The sequence below is a fragment of the Chenopodium quinoa genome, unplaced genomic scaffold, assembly GCF_001683475.1.
Source record: "Chenopodium quinoa cultivar QQ74 unplaced genomic scaffold, ASM168347v1, whole genome shotgun sequence".
NCBI classification, from domain to species: domain Eukaryota; kingdom Viridiplantae; phylum Streptophyta; class Magnoliopsida; order Caryophyllales; family Amaranthaceae; genus Chenopodium; species Chenopodium quinoa.
Genome location: NW_018742577.1, coordinates 2,976,253 through 3,000,175, shown reverse-complemented (window position 1 = coordinate 3,000,175; position 23,923 = coordinate 2,976,253). Strand labels below are relative to the sequence as shown.

General features: G+C 35.7%; 2 protein-coding genes and 1 pseudogene across 2 annotated transcripts; all 3 read left to right on the top strand.

Annotated features, from left to right (window-relative positions):
* Positions 1-41: 41 nt before the first annotated feature.
* LOC110720987 lies at positions 42-3,248 on the top strand. Its single transcript, XM_021900097.1, has 2 exons — positions 42-412; positions 2,795-3,248. The coding sequence occupies exons 1-2, from the start codon at positions 232-234 to the stop codon at positions 3,073-3,075; spliced, it is 462 nt and encodes a 153-aa protein (XP_021755789.1). The 5' UTR covers positions 42-231; the 3' UTR covers positions 3,076-3,248.
* A 2,887-nt stretch (positions 3,249-6,135) lies between these two features.
* On the top strand, positions 6,136-12,403 carry LOC110720986 (annotated as a pseudogene).
* Positions 12,404-12,833: 430 nt separating this feature from the next.
* Positions 12,834-18,692, top strand: LOC110720985 (vacuolar protein sorting-associated protein 22 homolog 1-like). Its single transcript, XM_021900095.1, has 7 exons — positions 12,834-13,015; positions 13,119-13,229; positions 13,760-13,895; positions 14,180-14,334; positions 14,751-14,858; positions 18,033-18,122; positions 18,211-18,692. The coding sequence occupies exons 1-7, from the start codon at positions 12,965-12,967 to the stop codon at positions 18,319-18,321; spliced, it is 762 nt and encodes a 253-aa protein (XP_021755787.1). The 5' UTR covers positions 12,834-12,964; the 3' UTR covers positions 18,322-18,692.
* Positions 18,693-23,923: the final 5,231 nt, after the last annotated feature.

Genomic DNA, 23,923 nt, shown 5'->3' with positions numbered 1-23,923 from the left:
TGACCTTAATAATGGTCCAAATTCTCCCATCTACCAAAAGGGCTAAAGTCACTGAAAATCTTGAGAAGAGGTCAACAAAAGAAAAGTGCACACAAAGTGAAACAAGAAACCTCTTATAAACAAAGTGGTTGAAGTCCATCAAAGGCTCAAAGCAATACCAGAAGCAGGATTCAAACCAAAAAATCCCTCCGGATTTTTTTGGTCTTCCAAAAATCAATAACACCGATAAAAATGGAGAAAGAATCCATTTTTGGTCATAATTTCAAACTTTCTGGTACCACTTTTACTCTCTTTTTATTGCTACTGGTGTTGACTCCCAGTGCCATTGCCTGGACTGGTGAAATTAAAGGCAGAGTTGTTTGTGATGTTTGTGGGGATTCTTCAATTGGCCCTGAAGATCATGTTCTTCAAGGTATCACCTTTTTCCTATTATTCTGTGTTATGGATTACTTTATAATTTCTGATTATGTATATAATAATGTTTTTTTGCTTATTTTTGGGGGTTTTGATGGGTATGTTGTATAATCGAGTTTTGTGGATTATATGAATTGGGTTTTTGGATTATTAAAAGTATGTACTGATTTTCGATGGAATTTGTTGTTGCCGACACTTTGATTGTTCTGTTTTAGGTACTGCCGACAGTGTGAAAATGGGGTTTCTTCTGATGGCATTTTTACTATTAATTGACTAGTAATTCGTAATTAAGAGTAATTCATTGATTTCTTGGTCAAATTACAGTATATGGTTTTTGCTTATTACTATACTCATTGAAATATGATGATAGTGTTGATTGAGGATAGTTTTGATGTGGCAAAGTGTCAAAATGATCAATTGATCGGAAAGTGATCAATTAGCTGATACATGTAGGATGTATTTCATGAATCCCTTCCGGCATTGCAGACTTGCTTAATCCAATTTTTTTTTATGGGAATGGATTCTAAATTCCATTTCGCGCGCTTCAATTTTTTGTTTGTAATGCTCAATGTGTGGGGCTTTCATGTTATTGTTTAGGGTAAGGTTGCATAATCTGAACTTCGACAAAATCCATACTGAATATTGTTCTTGTAGTGATGTGGGACTACTTAGTTATTCAAGGACATTCAACCATGTCTGTAAACTTGTATCAAAAGATCATTGTCTTTTCTATATGATTTCCATTGGACTTGAGATTGATTTGTAAAGATTTCATCTCATGAAATAGACTGGTTTTCTGATAGTAAATATTATACGAACTGTAAGAATTAAACAAGATGAAAGCTTGATATATTGCTTGATAATCTTGAAAGCTTACAAAAGGTAGCTCGGCTACTACTCTCAACTAGTAGCTTTAGGCTATAATTCTCTCTCCAAAGTTCTCTCACAATTTCCATATAATCCTTGCCATTCTAGTTCTACTATAACTTCTTTACATACACAAGCTTCATTACAATAGGTAACCTACTTCTTAATTAGCTATGTCTTCTAGTACTCTTCACCATCAATAATCAGACCAAGGATGCCACTCCCTTAGTGTTTCCTTGATGACTTTTGTCACGTTGTGCTGACGTGCCCCCTGCTGTGCTTCATTCTTGTCCCCTCTTCTCCTCTTTACACCCTCAAACTCTCAAAGGTGGCTCTTTGGAGGTGGATATTGGGTCTGTAACATCTCATGGATGAAGTTGAACTTTGAGAAGTTGATTGGACACTCACATATGATAGAAGGCTTCTTTTTTGTAATTGTTTACCAAGTCAAACAACTCAAACTCTTGAAAAGAGCTTTTGTGGGAATGTGGTTAGACGGGTACTGTAACAATCCTTGTGATTGCAGTAGCATCCTGGCTGAGTAGAGGGCAAGTCTTAGGGGCTTTCATGAATGTTCTTCTAGGAGCGTGTAAACTGTACAGCGATCTCAAACTATAAACTCATCAAAACTTGTACATATATAGTATTTTTAAGTGATTTTGAAAAACTCGTCTTCGGGATTCTTATCCTATTTTGGTTAATCTAACAGTCAACCCATCATCCCTATACGTGTCTTCTCTCTACCAACAATGTCATTATATTATTCTTAGGAGATAGATTCATCTTAACATTCAGCTTATACATCCTGCCTTTAATGAAGCTAAAAGCTACAATTAGTAGGAAATGTGCCAAATGCTTTAAATTCTGGAAAAGATATTCAGTACTATAATAGATAGAGATTCAAATGTCAATTAAAATTATACATATTAGAAGTTAAGTAGTTGTTGACGTGATTGCTGCTGTGCTGCTGCCAAATGGTGCTAGTCTACTGATGATGGCATGTGCTATGGTAGGAGGTTCCATTCACTAGACAACTTTTTGCGGTATTGTAAAAACTAAGCTAAAGGAACTCAACGTCACACAAGTAGATTTTAGCGTGGAAAATTTCTTGGCCCTAACAAGAAGAAAAACCACGACCACTAGGGATTTTAGGAAAGATTCTTTACTAGAATTGGGCAAACAACCTATTACAAGCTAAAGACTCTATCTCCAAGTTCCTCAACAAACTTAGAGTTCCCAGCAATAAGTCCCTCAACTGCTATATTGAGCATGTCTCATTCAAGTTTCCTAATATAAGATAAGAGTAGGACAAATTTGTTGAAGCTGAAATTACCAAAACTAGGTGTAAACGTGTAATTAACTCTTTTATTTCATGGACTTAGCAATGCATGAATGAAAAAGAAAATATGTACTGATCAAATGTATAGGAGGCAACTACAGTATAGAAGTTCCTTGGCTATGGTAGCAGCTGAAGTAGCTAACTTTGTCATACTTCATAATTGTATTCATGCAGGGGCCGAGGTGGCTGTCCTGTGTATAACTAAATCTGGGGAGGTTGTGAACTATCAGGCATTCACTGATTCCAAAGGAGTATATACAGTTGCAGAAACAATGTCTGAAAGTGAACGCTGGGATGCATGCCTAGCACGGCCAATCAGCAGTTTTCATGAACGGTGTAATCATCTTGGGGATGGCAGCTCTGGAGTCAAGTTCACTTATAAGCGCCCTTCTGGTTATTCCTACACTCTTAAGCCGTTTGTTTACCAGTTTGCTAATACCCCAATGTACTGCTAAGTTAACATGCTACATAATGGTGTGTAATACTCTGTATGCAATGCACACAGTGTAGATAAATAGACGAGTTGCTGCTTAACTTATTATTCCGTTTTCTCTGTGTAAACATATATATGTATATATTTTTTTGTTTAGACAGCCTGTGTGAGTATATATAATGAATCGTTGCTACAGTTGAGGCTAAAGGAGGTTGAAGTTTGCCATATACAAGGATCGATACAAGAAAAATAAAATCAACTCATTTTTTTTTATTTTTTTAATCTGAACTCTCATATAAGGTTGGGATCAATAAATATCATTTTGGAGTTTAAACTATGTGCATACGTGGAAATCATAACATTTTGGAAGTTTATCATAAAAATTAAAGTGTGTAAATCAGTTGGAAGGAGTTGTTCCATCTTACCAAGGTATCGAGTTCAAGATTTAAAAACACAACTACTACATGTGTTGGGAGAACTTTCCTCCTAAATGAGTCCTGACCAAGCTCGAATCGAATTCGGATTAGTTAAAGTTTAGTAGGCTTATATTATTGTACAAGCTTGCTTAAATATACCTATTTAGATGTACACAATGTCTCATGAAAGTATATTTTTAGAGTAATGAATCATCATTATATCCCCTCAAAAAAAAAAAAAAAAAAAAACATCCTAATATAAACTTAAAAATTAACAAATTAAAATAATACTCAAAGATAAAATAATAAATTTAAGATAATACTCCGTATAACAAACACAGCATAATCAATAACATAATATTAAATCAGACTTTAGGTGTCACTTCCTGGTGTTGTTTTTTCCCTCCAAAACTCCCCATGCGTTTTTTCCCCCCTATTTTTTGTCTTATTTTTGTCAATGCCATCAACTACCTATTATAAATTATATACAAAATATCAACAAATCATTTTATTATGATATTTTTTATTCGCATATTTCCCTAATCTATCTTAAATATTTTCCATATCTATTAATTCTTAACTATAAATTTTACTCCTTATATTACATACAATACATCATATACAATACTGGCGGGTCAGATATAAGGTTATTATTGTGTTTATAGATTTGGTGAATGCAACGGGTAAAACATGTATCATATTTTAGTTACTAAAGCGAATGATATGACAAAAAAAATTTAGTTTTTTCCCTACGGAGATAGAAAATTATTTAGTCTACTTCTCTTATATAAGTTATGTGAGCATTATTCATTTATTTTCAATTAATAAAATAACATTATCAAAATCAAATAACTTAAATTACTATTTAATTACAATCTTTTATTTTTGTATCGATCATTAGCAAATGAGCCCTTCATTACTAACTGAATTAAATTTGTTTTTTTCCTACGAAAGTAATAATTTGATTTATAAATCGTGCATCGCACGGGTACTATGCTAGTTACAGCAAGACAAGGGTCGTGTAGGCCTATAGCTAACCAAATTATCACCTAATTTACTCTTTGAAATAAATTTTTAGATTAATTATTAGTTGCGCAGCCATAATAACGGAAGGCCACACAATATACAGACTTAATTTCCTAATTCCCCTATTTATTTATTTTCTTCCCGTTATTTCTCTCCTCTAATTCCCCTGTCTTCTCCTCTCGTTCCCCTGTTTTTTCTCCACTTTAAACCCTTTGTTCCTCTTTCTTCGAAAACAAGATAAAATGTCTTCAGATTCTGGAAATAAGAACCCTTCTTTTCATTTCAATTATTCAATTTTTCTATTATTTACTAAAATTCGTATTCTACTTCAGAATTTATAATTTAAAATCGAATAAAAATGGTCCACTACTTTTTTTACACCTACTGTATTTTTAAACCTAATTTCAGTTTGACAATGGCGAAATCTTCTGGTTGGCTGATGATTTTATTTTATTTTTTTCATTTTTTAACCACTGATTCTATTGTAACATTATTTCAATTTGTTATTGGCAAAATGAAATCTTCTGAAAATGGTCAAGATTTTTCTAGGCAATTTTCGGTCTAAGTGGTTGAGCTTCAGGAAATGGTGGTGAATCTTTTCTTTTAATTTTTATTTTCTCTTCGTAATTTTTTTTTTTTTTTTTTTTTTTTTGTAAAAATCATTCACTGGATTATTTCAGTTATTGTTTTCTAATTTCACAAAAATAAAATAATAAATATAAGGACAAATCAGTAATTTTCCTTCCAAAAAAAAGGACAAATCAGTAATTCAAATACCCTTAACCCTAAACCCTAACCCTAAACCCTAAACCCTAAACCCTAACCCTTAACCCAAACCCTAACCCTAAACCCTAAACCCTTAACCCTAACCCTTAACCCTAAACCCTAAACCCTAACCCTTAACCCTAAACCCTAAACCTAACCCTAAACCCTAAACCCTAAACCTTAACCCTAAACCCTACCCTTAACCCTAATTCCTAAACCCTAAAACCTTAACCCTAACCCTAACCCTAAACCCTAAACCCGAAACCCTAGCTAAACCTAACCCTAAACCCGAAACCCCTACCTAGCCCTAAATCTATTTCTTTTTACTTGCACCATATTTTATGCATGCTAATGCATTATTTCAATCTCACTTATATTTAATAAGCAATAACTAAAAAATTCTAAAATTTCATATTATTTAAACTGAGTAAATTGTTTAAAAGTAGTCAAAATGCTTCAGACAAGATTCGATCACGTATAGAATATTGCCTCATTATGTTACATTTAACAACTAAGCTAACTTCCATTTAATTTTTCACTCTAATTAAAGTCACAAAAGAAATGTTGCTTAGATGTTGAGACCTAACTAATTTTTGGCCAGAGCAAACATGGGCCAAATAAATCATGCTACCACTGTATACAAAGTATATATATCGCCTTAGCGGGAAAGGTGACTCCCCTTCACATATTCTCAAATATACATTGTTAGGGCAATAATTTAAGTGCCGAAGACTTTGACCTCAGGGACCATTCTAATTCTAGGAGCTCGAAGTTGATCTATTTAGAGATCGTAATGACTCAAAATCAACTTATACATGTATATTCCATCAACATAGTCACTGAATCAAATCAAGTAAACATAAACATTTTATTTTGGGTGGAGTAAAAAGTGTAAATAGTAAACGTCCATGATCGAATGATCTACCCCTATTGTCAATATGTTTGCTCTCAAGTTTTCACAAAGTTGGACCGTAGACCGTAACAAATACATCATGCAACAAACCAATGAAAGTGAGAGAACAACTAACAACACCCAATGATTCTCCGCCACGTGCACCCCTCAATCCTTGCTGGAATTTTCTTACAACTCTTTTCCCTTATTATAAAAAAAACTAACTTCGCCCGTTATATTGCCAGAAAACAGTTCGCACCAGAAAAACTTCAAATGCTGATGAATTTGACGAGTTCATGAAATATTTTTTACAAAAAACTCCCAGTAATTATTATTGTTTAATTTTAATTTCTGGGGTTTATGCAGCTATTATTCAAAGGTCGAGACACTGATCATTTAGCGCAAAAATAATATCGACGATGATAGAATGGTCGAAGCAGCTCAAATCCGCTTTTGGGGCTTCTTTCATATGGCTCATTTGTTTGATCTACTTTACCCAGGTTAATTTTTTCTATCATTTTCATTATTTTTTTTTCTGGGTTGATGATTTTTTGGGAAATTTGATTGTTATTTTTTTCTGGGTATGATGACATTTTAGTTTTATGAAATGGGGTGTGATTTTTTTAATTTGTCATTAATTTTAGATTTATCTGGGGTAAATTTGCGATTATGTGGTTCTGGGTTTGTGTTTTAGACCTAGGATTGATAATGTTCATTGTTATTGCTACTTAATTTTTAAAATTTGCCAGTTTATAGGAAAAGTCGTTGTGATTTAATGATTTTGGCCTGAAGTAGTAAGTAGTTGATGGAGTTATGAAGTGACATACACATACTTATATTAAGTTCATAGTAGATGGTTAATCTTCTATAGTTGGCCTATTTGAATTGGTTAAAGTTGGGCAAATTCCAGTTGGATCAGCCAATCTTGAGATGGGGTAGAAGAATATGTTTTTTAATGATTTGGAAAGTAAAGGGGTTCAAGTCTTCAGGAGGTAGAGAAGTCCCTAGCTTTGATTCACACCCGGCCGCCTCATTAGGGTGTTTTTATTTCTCTAAAGAAATTATTATGGTAGAGATTGTTGGTGGAACTTTTGAATTTTGATGGTAATGTTAAGAAAATTTTGTTTAGTTGCTTTTGGATGGGATCAAGACTAGTAGAGATGCTGATCTATAGCCTTATAGGATACATATGAAACATATTGAGTCTAATAGGAGAATGTGGTTGGCACGTCAATTTAGCATGCTACAATGATAAGTTATTCCATTGCTAGTAGAGGATTGGGTGTAATGTTTACAATGTAGTTTGCCTTAGTGACTTGTAAACTAAATTAGCTTTTGACAATACTAATGTTCTCCCAAAGTTCGTTGCTGGGGTGGTAGAGTGGTAACTTACAATTTTCTGCTGAAAAAATCAGATCAGACATGTGGCGCTTCCAATTTATAGGTGAATATAAAGTTTGTGCGTGGCTTAGTGACATATTGATGCTTTAGAAGGGCGAGAAATTAGCTATGAATGCAGCACATTTGTGCAGGTAGCTCTGGTGCATGAAATGTTGAAGGTTCTCATTGATTTGAATAACTTGAAGAGGTTATTAAATATGTTTATGAGTCTTCATAAGTCTTGGTGCATATCTATGTTTGTCTTGTGGTGTATGTAAGTTGGGTATTGGGTTTTACAAACAAGATAGATGTTTTCATTGGTGTGAGAGTGAAGATGTTGAGGAAAAAGTAATCCTATGCCAGTGTAGATTGTAGAGAGTGATAGCAAAGTCTGATTAAGAACAAAGAAAAATACTTAATTAGGGCTAACCTTTGTGTTTGCGAGCAGCTATTCTTATTAAGAAGGTTCCTTACCTGAATGTTAGTGCTGATTTATGTTTGCAATCTTGCTCATTCATTCAATGGTTATAATGTCGATTAGGCCTCATAGTTCTATCTTCTTGACCTTTTTGTGAGGGGGTATAGGTGTCTTCCAGGATATGGCCTGTGAACAATTAACACTGATTGCTGATATCCGATATTTTCTTTTGCGATACACTTATCTATAGGTAATAGAATGTATATATCTCTGTAGGTTGTGGCTATTACTTCTCTCCTTAGGTGTAGTGAAGCTGATTTAGCATTTTACTGAACTAAACTGATGGTTTCATCAGTGTTCTAGAGTATATTTATCAAGCTTTTACTCTCTGTCTGTCACTCTGTCTTCCACTTAGACACATGACAGAATGGTGAACTATGTTCTGACAGGAATATTGTGTTTAAGGGTCGGAAAATGGAGCAAACACTAATCCCTCTTCCCTTCTGTCAGTTTTATGTGACCTTTTGTTTCCCCTTTTTCTTTTTTTTTTTTTGGGGGGGGGGGTGGTGATGTGGTAGTGCTGTTGGGGCCTGGAATTTCTGCGGCAATGCTGCTGAATCTTCCTTGTTGTTTTTAATGATTGGCTTTTGTCCTTGAAAATTGTCCAATGCAGGGTTTTAGATCCTTTGTGTGGACAGCAGTTTCTTATCATCAAAAGGACGATCTGAAGTTGTCTCCCTCAGCATCCCAGTTTGTAACCTCGGTAGCATTTTTTCCTTGGAGTATAAAACCATTATATGGGTACGATTTTATTATTTCTTTTGATAAGTATGCTACTCTTATAAAAACAGACGTACTTGTACCTGTATACTGCCAATTCTAGTTATCTTAGACAAGCTTAGAGTTTTGGCATGTGCATATGCATACTTATTCAAAGTATACACTTCATTTTTGCGTAGTGTGCCAAGGGATCCATTCGCACGAGGTAATTTTCAAGGGAATTGTCAATGCATAACCAACTTCCAAGGATTTGATTTTAAGAAATATGTTTTTCCCCAAATAAACATGCATTTGTATGCTTCCGTATGTTGAACATGTAGTTTGATCCATATGAAGATTTTATGATGTCTCTGAATATCTGTTGATAGAATAGTGGTGTTTTCCTGGCATCAAGATATTTAATTTTTCTATCATTATTGTAATAATGTAGTTTAATTTTACCATGCAGATTTGTATTAACTACTAAGTAATAACTTCTCCTGTTGCTTCACATAATGACATTTGGGGAAGGGTACTGAAGCATTCTGTATGTTTGCTAAAGTAATAATGTGGTATAATTTTACCATGTAGATTTGCATTAACTACTAAGTAGTACCTTCCTCTGTTGCTTCACATAATGAGGGTAATAGAGCATTCTGTATATTTGTTCTTTCAGTTGCTGATGCTTGTGGTTTGCTCTTGTTTGCAGAATTATATCAGATTGTATACCCATAAGAGGGAGGAGAAGGACTCCATACTTATTTATTTCGACAGTGCTATCTCTAGTGCCATGGATTATGATAGGTCTAAATGCATCACTGAGATCGTCCAAAGTGCCACTCATGTTATTTTTAACAGTACAGAATATAGGCTCTGCCATGGCTGATGTTGTAGCTGATGCAATGATTGCAGAAGCTGCTAGGTTTGAGAGGTATGTATATTAATGTCAATCTTATTCTTTGCTCTAGTTGCATGAACTGATCCAAGATTAGAATAAAATGAAGAGCTCTTGTAAACATCATAATATTTCTCTATTGCTTGCCAGCCTGCTTCTGCCAGATGCATGTGTGTTAATATTTTCATGTCGTATTATTATGTCTCACTTCATTTTATTTATTTATCTATTTATTTATTTTTTTGATAGGGCTGCATTTGCTAGAGATCTTCAGTCAATTTCTTGGATGTCCATGGCCTTGGGAGGAATCTTTGGGAGTTTATTGGGAGGATATGTACTGATAACTTGCAAATAGATGCCATATTTCTGCTGTTTGCCATTCTTCCAGCTTTACAGCTTGTGTCTTGTGGTTTGGTTGAGGAGAGTCCTGCAAATTCCAAAGATTTAAGTGAAGATTCAAATTCGACAAGCTTGCATATGAGTAATGGTGATGATAATGCAGAAAATGTGGACCATCTAACTAATGGTTTCCCCAAAACTAGCACTTCAAGGAGAAAGAAGAGCCAAAAAAACAGAAAGAAAGCAATTTCGTCCAATAACTCTCCGAAGCAAGTCAAGAATAAGTCATTAGCATTACAATGGTTTTACTGCCAGTTACAGTTTATTCAATGCTTTTAGGCAGCCTATCATTTTGAGGTAAGGAAATTACTTGGAGTAATAACTACTCATCAGCACTTAAAAGCTAAACATTATGTTATTGGGCCATTTTATTAGATAACCGTCAACAGGTAAATGACTTTGATTGTGTGACTTAAAAAGATATCTTGATTTTGGAATTTGAGTAGTATGGTGACATGATATGGTCTGGACTGTGGACTCTGTTTTTTTTAGACAATGTTGTATTGGCTGAAATCTTGGCTTGATTTGGTAAACTTGGTTGATATAAGTTTGGTCAATTTTGTGTAAGGTAAATGGTCCTTGCTTTCCTTGGCATCATTTCTTCCCAATTCACCATAATGTCTTGATCAGATCATGTTTAGAATGTTGGTTCATTCGTGCTCATGTCTCATGTGAAGTGAATCATGCTAATAATTTTTTTATTTTCCATTATGCATGATGGATTTTTTCAACCTCTAATCATTATTTTCAATTGGAAGGCTAGACCCATGGCTTGGTTTTTCTTGGCACACATTACTTTCCCCAACATTTCAACTGTGATGTTCTACTATCAGACTGAGTTGTTGAACTTGGATGCGTCCTTCCTGGGAAATGTACGAGTTGTGGGCTGGTTAGGCCTGATGCTTGGAACTTCCATTTACAATAAGTACTTGAAGCGAAAGAAGTTGCAAAAAACTCTTATGTAAGTAGTTTGTGAATATTATTACCTACATGCTTATTCTTATGTATTGCGCTCTTCCCTTTCTGTAGTCATACTGACTGTGTGTGTGTGATGTGTTTGATGCTCTGTCAAAAATGCTGTACAGGTGGGCCCAGATTGCATTGTCTTTGCTAATTCTCATAGACATGGTTTTAGTTTCTCGAGCAAATATTGCATATAGGATTTCAGATAAAATGCTGGTCTTATGGGGGACTGCAGTTGCAGACGCAATCAACCAGTTCAAGTAAGCTTCTGTTATAACTCGCATATCAGATCCTGCATACTGTCTTTGCTTTTTTTTACTCAACATCTTGGGTGACTCATTCAGTCATTTGTACATTATATTTTGTATTTTCTGCTTTTCCACCTTATTATATAATTGGGAGGGGAGAGACACAGTCACATAACCAGTGGATTGTAGTTGCATGGGACGCTGTTATTTTCTTGTTTCACTTTGAATTTTTTGATTTTGATTGTGGACTTTCTCCCATAGTTTTGCTGTCTGTTGCAGTCAGCCAACCACATTGGACATCATTATATTCTGATTTCACTTCTAAAGACTCTTGTTATTTTTGCTCTGTTTCTTCTCTGATTTCATTTGTGAGGAAAACATGTCAGTTGAGATTGATGGAGTACTGGTTGTGTCAGGAATACTTGTGCTTGCTTGTTAATGTAGTGATTTCTTTTCCTTTTCCTTTTCCTATATACTACGTATATATATTTATTTATTTATTTTTTTAAATACTGTGATATTGACATGGTTTCATTTCTTGATGTGAAAACAGGTTAATGCCATTTCTGATTTTATCAGGACAGCTGTGTCCTCCAGGCATTGAAGGGACCTTGTTTGCTCTATTCATGTCGATAAAAAACTTTGGATCCACCGTGGGCTCATTTGTTGGTGCTTGGTTGGCATCGATTTTAAACATTTCTTCGGGTTCTTTTGACAACCTTCATCTTGGCATCGTTATTCAGTTCTTTTGTTCATTCATCCCCCTGGCATTTCTCTTTCTGATACCTAAGGACGCCACTGGCTTGTCCGCATAGATAGGTTAATTTAGAAACTTACTATTCAATACAGACTATACAGTGAAGACATCCATCTTTGGTCTCTTAATTTCGTTCTCACTGCCTTTTGTTATCTCCCTTTTCACAGCTAGCACAGTATAGAAAGATCATTGATTAGATTGTTGAGAGATCACGATATACCATTGAAATTGTAGAGGCGTAGACTCATAGCTCTGGCTTAGAGCTAGATTTTTATTCTTGGAAATTTTGTAAAACGATTAGTTGTAAACTATGTAGCTGCGAGAAGTTGTAGCATGACTGTTCTGCTTTCCACCGGAATTTAATTGATTGCTTTATCAGTGTTCATGGATGAGTATAATGTTAATCAGATGTAGCTGTAGCTTCTTCATCTTCATGCATAGTGTGATGCAGGTAATCGCTGCACCAAAGAAATTGATGCAGTTACAAAATAATATTAGCTTTTTTTCTTATAAATAAATTATTAAAGCATTTGTTTCCAAGATAAATTTTAAAAATAGGGAAATTGATTGTCACATATCTTCTTGTTCGAAAATTGCTTAAAGGAAAGCAATTTAGTTGGAGTGGCTAGACCACAGTCGTTTTAGCATGTACTCGTAATTTTCTAAGAGCTTGCCTCACCTTTTCATAAAATGAAATGCAAAGTCATACCTATATAGTATATACGGAGTAAAGGTTTTTGTATGTCCAATTTTTACTAACCGAATAAATAATGATAAAATTATACTCACGCCAATTAAATACAGTACTAAATTTTAATTACGAAAATGCCATTGTGAGTTTTGTAAATCAAGGAGTCAGAAACGTTGTGGCTCTTTCCTCAAATTATTGATTCGTTGGCATCAAAATCAGACTGGTAAAACCGGTAAACTGAACTCACACACACATTCTCTCTCCTCTTTCTCTTTATTTGAGTGAGAAATCTCGCCGGAAAAATGAGGCGGCGACCGGGAATCGGAGGTTTACAGTCATCTGCTGCTACTAGGGTTAGTCCTTCGTCATCTTCATCTTTCAATTTTCTTCGATTAATTTAAAAACACCCAAAAATAAATAATTTAATTTAAACATTGATTTTGAATAATATTGCAGAATCAATTTCGAGTTGTTGGAGAAAATATAGCCTCCATGAAAACCGATGTTATGAAGGAGCAATTATCCACTTTTCGCTCTCAGCTCGAGGATTTCGCCCGCAAACATAAGGTTTTTTTTAAAAAAAAAATTAAGTTAGATATTTTTATTGATTATTATTATAGCAACAATTTATGGTATGATTTGAATTTCTTTGATGTTCTTCAGTTCTTAGTATTATTTTAGCAACAATTTATGGTATAATTAGAATTACATTTTGTTTACCCCTATTCTTAGTTTACGAGCTGTTGATTTTTATCTTATTTGTTTCTGAAATTAGATGGTATTAAATGAGATTTGTTACAGTAAAGTTATTGATGTTTAGGTGAGGTAGCATTGAGTATAAATTTTGTAGTGATTGTAGGGGGAGTTGAAGTAAGGGCACATGCCCCTCTCTTTATCATTCACTGTCATTGATTGACTAAGTAGACATTAGGATTACGGTTTACATGGTCTTGAGCTTTAGGTAACCAAAAAAAATTTATACTTGGGACCTTGAACTATTAAAACTCAAATGCAGAAGAATCCTTTTAAACAGTGCAAATTGGCGTATAGCAGAGATGATATTGTAATTCTATTTTTCACTTTTCATTATTCTGCAGAATGATATACGGAAAAACCCGACATTCAGAGCTCAATTTCATGAGATGTGCTCTAAAGTAGGGGTGGATCCTCTTGCCTCAAACAAGGGTTTTTGGGCAGAGCTTTTGGGAATTGGTGACTTTTATTATGAACTTGGTGAGTGTCATGCTGTCTTAGCTCTTTTGTATGATTCATTTGTCGACCATTCAATATACTACCTCTGGTTTTTTTTATGTGCAACTTTGAAATATTTTATGTCTCACAAATATTCCTCAAAGTTGCACATAAAAAAAACCGGAGGTAGTAGTATATTTACTGTGGCTTTGCTAAATTTTACAAGTATATATTATGATGCTTTGCCTGCTTGCCTTTGCTTTTGGTGTGATGCATTTTTATTCATGTCTAGTATTTTCTGATACATCTTCTTGTTGCCTAGAAAGGGGTGCAAATTGTTGAAATATGTTTGGCCACCAGATCGCTCAATGGAGGCTTGATAAACTTGCAGGAGTTATTAGACCTTCTACGTTTGAAGCGTAAAAATGCCCGTGAACCAGTATCAGAGGATGACTGTTTACGTGCTATATCTAAGCTGAAGGTATTGCAAGTTGCTTGTATTGCTAGAACTTATTCTTTTGGTCAAAACATGTGAAAAATTGCATACATTTACTTGTGATATTGTGCAGCAAGTGCACATGGCTGCCAATGTTAGCTTCAACGTTATTGTCTTTTTACTTGGATGCACTTGTTATGGGAAGTATCCTAGCTAATGCATCATGTATAACTAAAGTGACTTTGATCAGAATTTTGTGCTGATTAAAATAATTACTCTTATGACTGTTGCTTTGAGCATTCCATACCATCCTAATGGGGGACTTTAATCAACTTAAATAATTTAAGATCAAAACACCTAGTTGCAGCTACTGAGTGCACCATTGTGCTTTCAATTCGCACATTATTAATCTTAATGCAGGGTGATTGCAATAGACTTACATTTGTCGTTCCCATTTTTAGGTTTTAGGTAGTGGGTTCGAGGTGATATCTGTTGGCAAGAAAAAGCTCATACGGTCTGTTCCAACTGAGTTGAACAAGGATCACAATGAAATCTTGGAGCTTGCTCAGGTTTTTTATTGTCTTTTTTTTCCTTGCAAATTGCTTATTTTACACTTTGTGTGATTTCATTGTTTTGTCTACAATCCACACTTATTACTGTATAATTGTCTTTCGTTGATGTAATATTGTAAATTTGTAGTGTAGTGGATACTAATTTACAAAACCTACCCGTCAGAGATTTGTTTGTAGGACTGTATACCTGCTTGAAATTTGGAAGTGTGCTTTGACACAGCTAATTTGTTTCTTGTATATAAATTTTTTTACATGCCATAGTCTATAATGGCAGTGGATAACTCTGAGACTGGGTATGGATTGATTATTATCAGACTCATAACTTTATCTTCCCCTGGGACCTGCTTTAGAAATTGTGTTGTCTCCAACTGATAAATCATAAATATATTGAGAAGCCTGGAGTGAACAGTAGGAGATTGACATATCAGAACAGACTAATTCTGTAATCATATACTTCGTATAATGTAGGCAGAAAATGTGAGCACTCCCTTGTTTAGAGGATATAAATCAGAGCTTTTAGATTTTGAATCCTTGGATTCTTTTACCCTAAGCAATAATGGAGACAGAGACCCAAGGGAGGGTCTCTTCCACAAGAGCCCAAATTGATCTGCTGCAAACCTCTGCCTGATATTTGTATTGTCTCTCGGAGTGTTGGGGACCGTGAAGGAAGGAAAGATGTTGTTGTCGAATTGAAGAGTCTTAGCATTGTTGAGTTTTTTGTGAGGAAAGGGAATGGAAGAGAGATAAAACTTAAAAGATCCAATTTGGAGATTCCTAGCATTTTATGTGATCTTAAAAAGACAAGATAGAATATCTCTTAATTTCTTGCCAGCACAGTCCAAAATAGCTATTCAGTGCATTTCAAGAATATTTGACATTTTTTACCCAATGATATCATGTGGCTCCTGCCATATCTAGCTTAGTATGGGTAGATATGAAAAATTTTATGCCTCATACTCTAATGGAGAACTACGAAAATATCCTAGCTATGCCCAATGTGGTTTTGATAATAACCAATTTTGTCTGTGATATAAGGTGCTTATTTACAGACTTGCTTTCTTCCGTGAGTTTTAAGTATAAAATCATGGTTTTTATTATGATATATGATTAGCACCTTGGAATGTATACTTTTGTTGAGTGTAGTCTGTCTGGGGGTTTTTATTTTGACTTCTGATTGTTCTGAGCCTTATACTGAAGAAACAATGTAAGACTAGATTGCAAGAGATAGAGAGGAAGGGAAGGGGAGGATGTAAAACTATTGATAGGGTGTATCATTTATGGACTGATAGGCTACTACTGTATTTAAATTTATTGTGCTCAGTTGTTTGAAGCGGTAAATGGTAGTCATCAGATGCATTATTAGAGTTCAAATGAGGATGTTTGAAGAAAGTCCAGAGAAAAAAAAGAAAAACCCTTTATGCAGCTCATTAGATTTCAAATTCCATAGGAAGAGACATTCTATGGACAAAACATGAACGGATGAACCAACTCATTAGGAAAAAATATCTTTTTATTAGGAAGTAATAAAGGATTTTGGAATAAAAGCTCCCCATTAATTTGTTATTTTGTTTACTGATGGCTTATAAAGCTAAGATGTTGGTGACTGCAAACTAATTAAGAACTAATGATTATAATTGATTTGGATCTTAGAAGGTAACTTACCTTCCTAACCCATATACTGGAGGAAGTGTTCCTAGATTTGTTGAATTATGTTATATAGGACTGCTTTACCACTGATATATCTATTATTCTATTTTTTTGCTTAGATTTTTCATTAGTGTAATAAATTTGGAAAAGGAATTAGTGTTAGATGTTGGTAATTTTGCTTTAGGTAGTGTCCTACCCTTGTTTGTAGCAATTTCAAAGGTCACTAATTAACTTTTTGCTAGTGAAATGCAACTTCTACGAAAACAAAGGACTCTTTATGTTGTTGTTCCTATTTATTGATTCACGCACTTATTGCTTTTGTTTAGTGTTGGATAATTCGTCTCCAACAATGTTCTTTCTGGAAAAGTAATATCTGACTCAGGCAGGAGACCGACAGACCAAGCTAACTCCTTTTCCTTGTGTCTCATAAGAATTACTTAAAGAAGAAATTACATGGCATGTGTAGAGTAGTTTCTCGCCTGGCCTTGCCTGGTTCCTGGGGCAGGCCGGTCTGAGTGGCAAATCCTATTTAGCCCATTAAATAATATTGCTGGATTGTGGGTAGAGGACTAGAGGGTAGATAATTTTTGGGTCCAGGCATTCAAGTTAAAGCAGGACTGGTTCCTGGCCAGTTCATCTTGTCTAAGCTGACCTGACCCGTCTGAATTCCGATCTCTAATGTTATATTGGTACCAGAGATATTTATGTCGTACATATGCAGTGTGCCCTCTGAAACAGGTGCTTACAACTTCTGTTATCTTAACGCTAAAGTGCTAATAGCTTCTGCATTGGATTTGCTGGTAGAGCCCTCTTAGTTGCTTCTTCTGTTATAAAATCCTCGACTTTATATTATAAACAGATTATGCTGCAGTAATTTTCATATAAGGAGACAATATTTTATGTATTATTTATTTTCTTTTATCCTAGTCTCCGCTATCTTCTGGTATACAGGGTTCAATCCATCCCTGTCATAAATCAGTTTGGGGAATCTTGTGCTTTTTACTGGTCCTTTTTTGGCCTCTGTCCATTCTGCCTTCTGTTGTTATGGTGGATAGATCTAGCATCATTTAGATTCTAGTTTGAAGAGGTCTAACAGGTGTGAAAATTAACTTGAAGTGAAAATATTATATCCTGTGGAGGTTTGTTTTTCTTTTTATACTTGCATGTAGTTTTCTAGGTTATGTATTAACTCTTAAACTGTTCTGAAATTTCGTATGCATATTCTTCCTAGGTCGGAGTTGGAAACTAGGTGCTCTTGATGAATAGTTGCATCTTCATATGCCTATAAGAATAAAAGGGCAGTGGATAGATAAACTATATGAGTGGTGGTCAGTGTTAAATTCAGATAGCTGATGTAAGTCTTACAATCATGTAAAGTTGTCAAACTGAGATGGCTGTGCACCTCATCTCATCTGAAAACCAGTGCTCATATGAACTTGCTCTATTTCACTGACCATTTTTTATTTTTGGGTCTTGTCTAAATGACTAATTTTATTTTCAATATGTATTGTATATCACTTTTAGGCACAAGGCTACGTGACCGTAGAAGAGGTAGAAAGACGACTTTCTTGGTCAGCAGGGCGTGCAATTGATGCTCTTGATACATTGTTAGAGGCGAGTCTTTATTCTATGCCTTCTGATCTCAGTTTTACTTGTTAAAAACTTTCACTTGGTGCTTAGGGAATTGTGTTTGTGATTGCAGGAAGGTCTTGCAATGATTGATGACGGCCACAAAGATGGCAAACGCCGATACTGGTTTCTTTGTGTGTCTTCCATCTCCGCTGTTGTGGAAGCTGATACTATTGCGATGTGATCCTCTCAAGGCATGTATTATAATCTTAAGGGGAGCACAACATGGATAATAGCCGTCACAATACATTACTTGGGCAGCCTTCCACTTATCGGACCCTAACTTTATAACATTATCTCCTTTTTGATGTGAATTTATAATTTGTGGTATGCTCAACTCTGAAGTAAATTTCGTGGTCTCCATTTATTACTCAAGAAATGTGGTCTGTTGCTGATGTTACGGCTGCTGACATTATAGATGACCAGTCCTAAAGCCATCGTAACACCTTGTTCACCTTCTTTCAACAATGTAGCAACAGGATTTTGTATTGCTTTCTGGGCTTCCAAATACGCTACATAAATCTATAAAAGTTATAACATTACCCTACTCCAAAATTACTACTACTTTCTCACAAGACCTTGTCTTTTCTTCCATTGCTTATGGCCTTGTGCATTAAATTTTTCACAATTTAGACGACAATGGTTTATATATACAGAAATAAATAAACAGCAAATTAAAACTACTAGTGCTTGTAGGAAAGTCTATCTGCATTTAGTTGATTCGAAAATACTATAGTAATGTGTATTGTATTGGCCTAGGCCATCCAGTCAGTCTAACAAAAATTTAAAGCCCTAATTCAAGGGACCAAGCAAATTAATTTCCTTTTTTTTTTTTTTTTTTTTTTTAAGGAAAAATTAATTTCCTTTAGTTAAATATTCATTCCAAGCCCTAAAAACTTAAATAGTTTCCATCAGATTACTAGGCACATTAGCCCTTTTGAACTCAAAATCCAATGCTTAGTAACTACATACATGTAAAATATTTGTCGTACATTTGCTACATGTGTTATTTTTCATGTGGTGCATGCAATGTTCAACTAATATAAAGTGTAAAAAAGCCCTAATGAAGGCAGCATACGCCTGTATATATTGTAAAATCCTTCGTTATACGAGGGTTAATAGCTTAATCTAGTAGAGCCCTTTTGGATAGGAAATCTGTCCTGCATTAAAGTAGATCCTTGAGAACTAGGGCAGACAACATCTACTAGTAGACTCATAGTAATCGATATTACAGTCACAATCATTGTTGACTCACTACAACCACAAACACCATTAAAGATTGGGGCAAAATTAATAGAAGCTGCAGCCATCATCAATTTCCAAGCTCTTTTAAAGCTTAGCATGATTGGTGCTAGAGAAGTGTTTTGAGGGCCGGAGGAAAATCCTTGAGGAGAGAGAAAGTTGTTAGTATTAGTGAAAATGGTAATTTATTACTCGCTCAATCCTCTTTTATTTGTATCGTGGGCCTACTGTAAGTGAGAGATATTTGGATCAACTGGTGCAAACAATAAGGGACAAAGGGAGTAGATATGAAAAACGAAAGAATGAGTGACATAGAGAATGAGGTGAGAAAAGTAAAGCCTTTAGATACTGGTGTTGTATGATTGCACATAAAAATGGATGAATTGAAAATTTCCATGAATTTGGAAAATAAAGGAGATGTTTGGTAAACTATAAAAAGTGAGAATATGGGAAGTGTAAAATCATGGGAATTTCTAATTCCCACAAAATATGAGAATTTATTACCAAAGTCCCCCTTGGTAACTTAAAATTCCCATGATTTGTAAATACCCATATAACAATCAAACAAGTTTAGTTAATTCCTAGGAAATTTGATGTGTGATTTTAATTCCCATGAAATATAAATGCCCATAGGAAATTAATTCATTTGTAAAAAAAAACAATACCTAAATCGCAATGTATTCTAGTTAGACTAGCTAGAATGAGGGGTGAAAGTTCGATTTGCAATGTGGTTTATAGTCCAAACCGAAACCAAACCATATTAATTTGGTTTGGGATTTTTCAAATTGCATCGCACCATATTATTATTCGGTTTAAACCAAACCACACAGTTTTTAATTCAATTTAAAAAAAAAACAAAAAATAGCACTGCAATTTTTAGGGCCTAGTGTTTTGAGCTTGATTTGTAACTTTTTCTGGGCCTAACTCAACATAACTTGTTTTTGACCTTATATAGTGGGGTTGAAAATCAGATTTGGGTTATAATTTAGATATGGGCCTATATTTTGGTTTGGTTCAAATCTTAAAATCAAAACTGCAATTTTTTTTTTATGTGGCTAAGAAGTCCCTAGGTTAGGGTTCCGTAGTCCTTGTCTAGGGTTTTGTGGTTTTTTGCGATTTTCGAGGTGGTTTTTCGTTCAAAATTTCTATGTCGCTCTCCTATGTTTCCTGTTTGGTGGTGTAAGTCGCATGATGGAGTCAGACTTAATTAAGGATTGGGAAAGGTTCTAGTTAACAGACGAGGAAAATGTTGTGATTGGCGATAGCGGTGGATCTGATGTTGATGGGGTCTCTAATACCCAGATTAACTTGATCTGGTGGGGAAATTATGCACGGTCAAAACCTTTAGCGTTGAGGCGATCGATGAAGAGAACCCTTGCTATGATTTTGAGGCTGAACGATAATATTGCCATTAATTAGGTGGACACAAACCTTTTTGTTTTCCAATTCTTTGAAGCGGAAGACAAAGACAGGGTTATGGAGGGTAGGCCATGGTTTTTCGATGGAAAGTTGCTCTTAATGAAGGAGATACAAGGTGGGTTCAAAAGTTGAATTTCACAACTCTCCAATGTGGATTCGACTTTTTGATATTCCTTTCAATAAGCGCTGCCCTGCTTTTATGCGTGACATTGGCGATTCTATTGGGGGGTTTATAGAGATGGATGAGTCTAATCCTCTAGGCTGGTGCGAGTTTATGCGAATGAAGATTGTGGTGGATGTGCGCAGGCCATTGAGGCGTGGCATTTTCATTGCGGGCGAAGGAAATAAGCCTAAGTGGGTGGACATTAAGTATGAACGTTTATTTGGCGGACTTCTGTTTCTTTTGTGGTAGATTAAACCACACGGATAAAGAGTGCCAAGTTAAGGAGGCAGAAGGTGACTTTGATGGTGAGATTGTTTACCAGTACGAGTCTTGGCTAAGGGCATCTCCGTTGAAGCCTTCGATGAAGTCTTATGTTGTCAAGGAAAAAGAAGGAGTTTGGGGTGAGAAGCTAGGCACTATAAGAGGGGTTGGGAGTTCGAGTTCCAGTAACTCAAAGCTTATCAAATTAGCACCGTTTGGTGTAGCTAGAACGTTGCATTTCGAGGCTACGAAAGGGGCTATGGTTGATCCTCAACCAACGGTCTAGGAAGTTACTCTTGCGCAAGTCTTTGATGCCCAACATAATAAAAGTGTTCTTCGTTTGAAGAGCATTAATGAGGTGAGAAAGGAGGTGGATGTTAATGATGGTGTGCGTGAGGAGGTGGGATTAATTACTAGTGATGGTGTGCAAGGGGTTATTAACACTAATGTGGGTGTCTTTAATAAAGGGGGGTGGCTGGGAAAAGGAAGTGGGGATAACGGGACAGCTAAGGGAGGAATAAAAATGAGTGCTGATGCTCACAATGAGGGAGATAAGGGGGTGAGAGGTGAGGGAGGGTTGAAAAATAAAGAGGGAGGAGGGAGCAAGGTGTCAGGCAAGTGGAAAAGGATCAATTGAATGGATGTAAGCTATTGGGGGGCCAATGTTGGGTCGTATAGTGATCTGACAGCAGCTAATGTTAAAAGAGGCTTAGAAGATGAAGTTGTTGGTGTGGGTGTTGAAAAGAGAAGGAAGGTGAGTGCTATTCACACTAGGAACAATATAAATCAAGTAGGGTGTAATGGTGATATCCATACCCCCGAAGAGCGATGAAACTTTTGAGTTGGAATGTCTCGGGAATTGGCAACCCCTAGACGGAGAGGACCCTCCGGGATTTGTGTTGGAGGCAAAGGCCAAACGTGGTTTTTTTGATGGAAACCAACATTGATGGTGGTATGTTAGTTTGATAATGGTTTGTGTATTAGTAGTATAGGGAGATCGGGTGGTATGAGTTTTTGGTGGCGTGATGCAAATGTGAATATTATTTCCTATTCTACACACCATTTTGCTGTGGATGTGTGTAATAGGGATGGGACTCCTATTTAGAGAGCTATTGGGATCTATGGTTGGCCGGAAAATACTAGTAAACATTTGATGTGGGAGTTGATGAAATCGCTGAAAAATTCTTGTAGCATTCTTTGTCTTATGTTTGGCGATTTTAATGAGATTGTTAGTATGTCGGAGAAGGAAGGGGGAATGGTGAGAAGTAAGGGTGTTCATAACCAGGTACCTGAAGAGTCGCGTACCCGCTTTGTGGGGTAGCTGAAACAGAGGCCCATGACCTGACCCGATAAGATCGGGTACCCGAACCGGGTACCCGATTTTATCTCGTCGGGTCATAGGGTATTTGAAATTTTATTTTTTTAAAAAAAAGCATGTAAATAAAAAAATTAAAAATGGGAAGCAAAATTTCATTCTTTATGTTTGGTTGGCAAATCACATATGTGCGGAATATACATTAAGTCATTAGGTAAAGTAAACTTCTAAATGCCATCTTTTTGATCAAGTATGTACTCATTTGCAAAAAAATACATAAAAATAATAGAAGTACAAATTAAAACCAACTCATCAAACAATCGTGAAGAAGTTAGATGTAAGGGTTAGATAGTTTATACTCTAATTACAAGCATATAATGCTTCAAAAACCTCAAATTTAATAAACTTTACACAAAAAATCCTAGTGCCATACATGGACCTCGAAGGGCTTGAGTGCCTTCATACCTTTGGGCTTGTTTAGATTCCCACCAAATGATTATGGAAATGGAATTTTTGAACATGCATGGTGTTTGATTAAATTTGAATGAGTGAGGAAAGACTAACGAGAGGTGGATTTTGAGTGAGAGGAGGAGAGCTGGAGAGGTGAATGAGTTTTTGAGGCTTTGAGAGTGAGATGAGAGAGAAAAAAAAGTGTTGTGTGCAGCTGAGTAAAGAGACAAGATAGAGTGGTAAACCACTAAACCCTAAAGAGTACTCCGTATTTCAAGGCTTCCAGGAAAACAAAACAAAAAAAAATTAAAAAAAAAAATAAACGGGTAATTATCGGGTACCCGAGGTACTCATCTTGCGGCCCATTACCCGACCCGGAATTTGAGATTTTAACGGGTCGGGTACCCAACCCGCAAAATGTGAATAATTACCCGTCGGGTAATTTGAGGGTTTTCGGGTCGGGTTTTTTTGAACACCCCTAGTGAGAAGGGAGGCATGTATGGACGCTTTTAGAGATGCCATTGACCATTGTGGGTTGCGTGATTTGGGGTATAAGGTTAACAAATTTACGTGGCAATGGGGTAACTCATCGGATAATGTGATCCGCGAGAGACTTGATCGTTTTATGGGCGATGATAGATGGTGTGAGTTGCACCCGAAATTTTTTGTCCAACATTTGGTGCGAGAGGAATCTGACCATTCGCCTATTATACTTGATACCCTGAACTACTTTGACAGAGGTAAAAAGGGTAAGCTCTTCAGGTTCGAAGCGATGTGGCCTTCGAAGGATGACTGTGCTCAGGTCGTATCAAATGTATGGAGTGATGGTGCGGGTTTGGCTGCCCACAAACGTATTGACTTATGTGCACAAGAGTTAAAAAGATGGGCAACTACTTCCTTCGGCGATACTAAGAAGAAAATCAGAACGCTTGAGAA